The 6,667-nt window shown below is 42.8% G+C and overlaps 1 protein-coding gene across 1 annotated transcript; it reads left to right on the top strand.

The window, feature by feature from the left end:
• Positions 1-4,723: 4,723 nt before the first annotated feature.
• On the top strand, positions 4,724-6,609 carry LOC123172881 (putative receptor-like protein kinase At4g00960; the record flags this gene model as incomplete). Its single annotated transcript, XM_044589781.1, has 6 exons — positions 4,724-4,885; positions 4,992-5,244; positions 5,437-5,659; positions 5,814-5,943; positions 6,070-6,130; positions 6,191-6,609. Coding segments are annotated over exons 1-6 (1,248 nt in total), but the record flags the coding sequence as incomplete, so codon positions are not given.
• Between the last annotated feature and the right edge of the window lie 58 nt (positions 6,610-6,667).

Genomic DNA, 6,667 nt, shown 5'->3' on the forward strand with positions numbered 1-6,667 from the left:
GGCGGTGGAGCTAGCGGGGGAGGGTGCGGGTGGGATCGAGATCGAGATCAAAAAGTGTCCATGAAATTTAAAAATATTCATGATATCAAAAAGTGCCCATTAGTAGTTTAAACTAGTAATGGCGCACTTTGACACGGTGCGCCATTAGCAGTTTTGCAAAAAAGTAAATATATATATATATATATATATATATATATATATATATATATATACTAATGGTGCACTGTTTATAAGGTGCGCCATTACTTGTTAGAACTAGTAATGGCGCACTTAAAAATCATGCGCCATTAGTATGTATGGAAAAATGGAAAAAAAAATTCAATACTAGTGGCGCACCGTGTGTCTGGTGCGCCATTAGTGTCTTTCACACTAATGGCGCACCTCCAACCGGTGCGTCATTAGTATATAGTAGTGGCGCACTGCTTACCTGGTGCGTCATTAGTATCAATCTTATCTATAGCCCTTTTCCTAGTAGTGCATGTGAGAAGAGAGGGAACGACTCCGCACTGTGGGGACGAATCTGACGGCTGCTGTCGACCCGATCAAACGGTCCAGGAGGGGACCAATTTGTGGTCATGGCCAGTCGGCCGGCGCCCAACAGTGCCCAAAAAACCGGTGGGATGAAAAAACCGGTGGAGAGATGTGCACGTGGGAGAAAGAAATGCAGGTTGGGCAAAGCATTCTACAGGAAAATGAACGCCATTTTTTTTCTAAGCAAATAAAACTCCTTTCTAAAAAAAAAGATAACCCTAGCTAGCCTCTGCATCATAGGATGCACACAAGCATATGAGACGCACCGTAGTAAAATAGAGATAGAGATAAGCATAATCCAATTTGTCGCGTAGGAGTAGGACAAGGGGAATGCCAATTTTTTTATGAAAACGGGGAATTTAAGTGGCAGCATCGCCGCGCTCTGTTGCGAGAGCGATACTGATGTCGCTATGTTTTGCAACGAGGGAAATTGGAAAAGACAGCGAGATGGGTCGCTGTTCATGCGGTCCGCAATGGGGAGATGGATCGCTGTTCATACGGTCCGAGACGGAGAGATGGATCGCTGTTCATACGGTCCGTGATTCAAAGCCCATCATCTTCTCCATCCCGTGACCTAGATTTACTGCTAGGTACGTATCTCCAATCCTCTTCTTCCGACCTCAGTCTCCCACCCAACTCCCACTCCCAGGGTCAGCCGCCACCCCCTGCTCCCCTTGCCTCTCACCGCAGCAGAGTAGATCCGGGGGCCACACGCTGCGGGATGCTCGCCGGAGCGCTGGGAGGAGGCGACGCAGCGGAGCACCAGGGATGGATCATCTGCTTGCTTAGTTGAGGAGCGACTCGTTTAGTTCATCACATCTTTCCATTCCCTGATCCCGGCAGGCAGGAGACCCTCCCGCGCGTATTCCTCACCCCCATCTGGCAGCAAGCAATAATTTTAGGGTTTTTTTAAATGGAGGCATACCCCGGCCTCTGCATCATCATGATGCATGCGGCACTCTTATTAAAAACCCAAAAAGTATCGTCATGATTATCTTACAGCTCACAAACGGAGTAAAACAAAATACATAAACTGGAAAAATACAAGCGGACAAAGACAACCGATACGGTAAAAATAAGGATAAGCTCTCTAGACTCATATCCTGTTATGCGAACGCCATCCGAACCGGTTGAATATAACCCGAGTCACCATCTCCAATTGGTTGCACCCAGTAACCAAATGCTCCCTGGAGTCCATAGGAGTGAGTAAGGACCGCGTACGGATCCAAGCTGTAGCTCTGAAGATAACCTGCAAAAAAGTTAAGTTGTGTTGTCTGTTAAAAATCATATCATTTCTACAGTTTCATATAGCCCATAATAGCGCGCATATTTCAATCCGAATACGAGCTGCCGTGATCTGTTCAATCCCAGCTAACCACGTCCCAAACATAGACGCAATATCTACTGGAGCATTAATATTAAAGGCTATATGAATCATTCTCCAAAGTAACTTGGCAAGTGGGCATTCAAGAAATAAATGTTGTATTGTCTCATCGTGAGCACAAAAACAACACCGCGAGTTGCCTACCCATCGCCTCTTAAGTAGGTTGTCCTTTGTGAGAATTACTTGCTTGTGGACAAACCACATAAAAAATTTAATCCCCAAAGGAACTTTAACCTTCCATATATGTAATGACCTTGAGAGGGGCCCAGAATTAATCAAATCCGTATAAAAAGATTTCACAGTAAATATCCCATTTTTAGTTAGCTTCCATTGTGTTGAGTCCGGCATGTCGGAGAGTCGAACTTCAATCAATCTCCGAACCAAGTGCATCCAGGCTGTCCACCTCTCACCCACTAACATATGTCTGAACTAGATGTTCAAGGGGATAGTTTGAAGGACGATACCTACATAATCCTCCTTACGTTGCACAATATTGTAGAGGGTATATTGTAAGGCCAGAGGCATCTCTCCTAGCCACGTATTCTCCCAAAATCTTGTTGACATCCCGTTGCCAACCAAGAATTTGACCCTACAAAAGAACATGTCCTTCGCTCTCATAAGTCCCTTCTAGAACGGCGAATTAGTGGGTCTGATGGTAGACTGGGCAAGCGTTTTCGTGTGCAAATACTTATTACGCTGGATTTGAGACCAAATGCCCTCCGGCTTTGTCTCTAACATGTATAACCATTTGCTCGTAAGGCATTTATACTTAATTTCTAAGTTCTCAATACCAAGCCCCCCTTGGTCTTTTGGTCGACACAGGATATCCCATCGCGCGAGACGGTATTTCCTCTTGGCCTCATCAGACTGCCAAAATAAATGAGATCTAAAGAAATCAAGTCGCTTTCGAACCCCTTTCGGAATTTCGACAAACAGAAGTAAAAACATTGGCATGCTAGTCAGTACTGAGTCAATCAAAACTAGCCGACCGCCATATGACATCAGTTTGCCCTTCCAGCAGCTGAGTTTTTTTTCAATTCGTTCTTCAATACATTTCCATTCTTTATTGGATAGCTTACGGTGATGAATCGGAATACCCCAATAACTGAATGATAAAGCACCTAAATCGCATCCAAACAATTGTCTGTATGTATGTTCCTCGTCTTTGGCCTTCCCAAAGCAGAACAACTCGCTCTTATGAAAATTGATTTTTAAGCCAGACAATTGTTCGAATAGACACAAGATAAGTTTCATGTTACGTGCCTTAGCCATGTCATGTTCCATGAATAGAATAGTGTCATCAGCATATTGTAGAATGGACACCCCTCCATCAACTAGATGAGGAACTAGACCCTCTACATGGCCATGCTGCTTAGCCCTGCCAATAATGACGGCCAACATATCTGCCACAATATTGAACAGAAGAGGTAACATGGAATCCCCTTGTCTCAACCCTTTATGCGTCTGGAAGTAGTGACCTATGTCATCGTTCACCTTAATTCTGACACTACCCTTCTGGACTTGAGTATCCACTTGGTTCCTCCAGGTTTCACTAAAACCCTTCATACGCATTGCCTGTTGAAGAAAATGCCATTTTACTTTATCATAAGCCTTCTCGAAATCCACTTTGAAGATAACCCCGTCTAGTTTCTTCGAGTGAATCTCATGAAGTGTTTCATGCTAGACGACCACACCTTCTAGTATGTGTCGTCCCGGCATGAAAGTTGTTTGACAAGGTTGAACCACAGAGTGAGCAATTTGTGTCAATCTATTGGTCCCTACCTTTGTGAAAATTTTAAAACTCACATTTAGCAGGCAAATGGGTCGGAATTGTTCGATCCGAGCCGCCTCATTCTTCTTAGGTAACAACGTTATCGTACCAAAGTTGAGGTGAAACAACTCCAAATGGCCATCGAAAAAATCGTGAAACATATGCATAAGATCATCTTTAATGATATGTCAACATTTCTTATAGAATTCAGCTGGAAACCCATCTGGTCCCGGTGCTTTATTCGGCTTCATTTGGGTTATGGCCAGATGAACTTCTTTTTCAGTAAACGGTGCAGAGAGAACATCGTTCGCTGTTGCCTGTAATTGAGGTATATCATCAATCACAGACTCATCAAGAGACACCGTGGATGTATTCGGGGGTCCAAAAAGGTTTTTATAATAGTTGGAAATATACGCTTTCAGATTTTCATGGCCCACGATTGTTCCTTCGTCCTGTTCAAGCTGTATGATCTTCTTCTACCTATGTTTACCATTTGCAACCATATGGAAGAACTGTGTGTTGTCGTCCCATTGGAAAACCTTAAGTGTTTTCGCACGCAACGCCCACTTAAGCTCCTCCTCTCTCAGGAGAGCCCGTAGGCCTTGCTCAGCCCCGGACTTGGTTTGATGCTCATTAACAGAAAGGAGAGTGGTTTCAGCCTTCACATCTAGTGCCTCAAAAAGTTGAGTAAGATGCTCTTTTTCCTGCTTATAAATCCCACTCTCATTTCTGGCCCATCCTCTCAGAAATTGCCGTAGGTGTCTAATTTTATTCTGCCATCTAGGTAATTTTGGTTTACTTTCGACGTAATTATTACTCTCTCCGATCCAAAATAAGTGTCGTGGTTTCGAAGTACTCAACTTGATTTACTACTTTACTTCCAGCGTAATCTGATTTACGCAGTTTTTCGCGGTGATTAGTACTTTACTGGAGTCAACTCGATTATTTGCAAACTAATGATTCGTGCGTGCTCTCATGTTTCAAGACAGACTAACTAAGTACTGTACATATAACTGGCCCGAGTGCCCAGTTAATTAATGGATCTCCGAGGTGGTGTAACACAAATCGAGCTGGAGTACATGGTACACGATGAAGATGCAGAGCCCATTGCCCTGCCATTCCCACTTTTGGAGAAACTCACAGATTATTTTTCTGACGAGTTGATAATTGGAAGAGGTGGCTTTGCGGTGGTTTATAAGGTACGGTTAAAAGCTCTCGCGTGCCCTGCTGCCCGCACTCTGACTCCGATTAATCTGATCAAACTTTATATGAAAAGAAAACTCTCGCGTGATCTCGCTGCTGCAGGCAGTGCTTGATAATGGCACCGTCGCTGTAAAGAGGCTGTTCAATACGCACATGCATGAGGAACAATTCCAGGGTGAGGTGGAATGTCTCATGAAGGTGAAGCACAAAAACATTGTACGGTTTCTGGGATATTGCGCCGACACACAAGGGAATATTTCGGACTACAAAGGGAAAATGGTTATGGCGGATGTACAGCAGCGGCTGCTCTACTTTGAATATCTACCCAAAGGAAGTCTTGATGGTTATATAACAGGTAGGTTTATGTTTCCATTCTAATTTTCTTCACATGATATTTACTTGGTTGGTTCAAACTACTGGAATATATCTGTATATGACTTAAATAGTTTACACATGTAATATATTGTCTTGCATTCAAAAGTTAAGGAACTCAATTATGTCAAATATATACTGAACTAGATCCATTTTTTTCATCTATCCTGTGTAGATTCACCTGGAGAACTTAACTGGAGAAAGCGATACGATATGATAAAGGGGGTCTGTGAAGGGTTACATTATCTTCACCAGAATAATATTCTGCACTTGGATCTAACACCCGGAAATATATTACTGGATGAGGATATGATGCCGAAAATTACTGATTTCGGATTGTCAAGGTGTTTTGAGGAAGACCAAACAGGGGTCATTACTAAAAATGTGGCTGGAACGAGGTAAGCCTGCCAAAGCATATGGAAAGCTTAATTTTTTATATTATTTCCCGCAAAAAAAAGGAAAGCTTAATTTTTAACTTATTCAACTGCAGTGTAAATTTATATTGCACTTGCTCTGCATATTACTAATGGACCAGACTATATGTGTTTTCAGGGGATATTTGGCGCCGGAATGCTATAACAAGGAAATCATACTCACGCACAAGTTTGACTTATATAGTCTTGGTGCTATAATAATAGAGATATTGACCGGAAAGAAGGGGTGTCAAGTTACTATTGAGAATGTATGAACAATTTAGCCACCATTCCGAGTCAAATCTTACAAATAATGATCTTTGACATTAGCACTAAGTCTTTATTTTAAAAAGGCTGGTCCATTTTCATAACGTAATCATGGTTGCATTTCATAGGTACTTCAAGTGAAGATTGGGATGGAGTGCACAGAAGTCGATCCGGCAAAGAGACCAGCTAGTATGAAGCACATAATCGATTGGCTTGCTGAAATAGAATGTAGTACGCATGTAATCCCAGCTGGTGGGACAAGAGAGCTTCTTCTCGTTCACCCGTGCGTGCTTTGCTTCCCCTTTGAGCCCAACAAGGCTATGACGTGCCCGCTGCAGCTAACAAATAACACCGATAAGCATGTTGCATTTAGGCTTATGGATAATAGCATGGAGTCTTCCTTCCTAAGGCTGCCATTGTATGACGTTGTGCCACCTAACACACCTTATACTCTCATCGTGACAACACAAGAGAAAGAAGATCTACCACGAAAGTATATCATAGATGTGATCCTCCAAAGTGCTACATTAATATTGGGGGATGATGATCATATAAACACTTTTCGAAGCCAGCCAGACAAGTTTTTTCAAGGGACAGGGAATGATGTACAGGAGGTGAAACGGAAAGCACTTTATACCTTGACACACATCGCAACGTCATTCTCGAAGGTAAAATATGATGAGCAAGCTCGGTGACATGCACAACACAGTTAGTTGTCAGCTGTTT

The sequence above is a fragment of the Triticum aestivum genome, unplaced genomic scaffold, assembly GCF_018294505.1.
Source record: "Triticum aestivum cultivar Chinese Spring unplaced genomic scaffold, IWGSC CS RefSeq v2.1 scaffold62592, whole genome shotgun sequence".
Taxonomy (NCBI): domain Eukaryota; kingdom Viridiplantae; phylum Streptophyta; class Magnoliopsida; order Poales; family Poaceae; genus Triticum; species Triticum aestivum.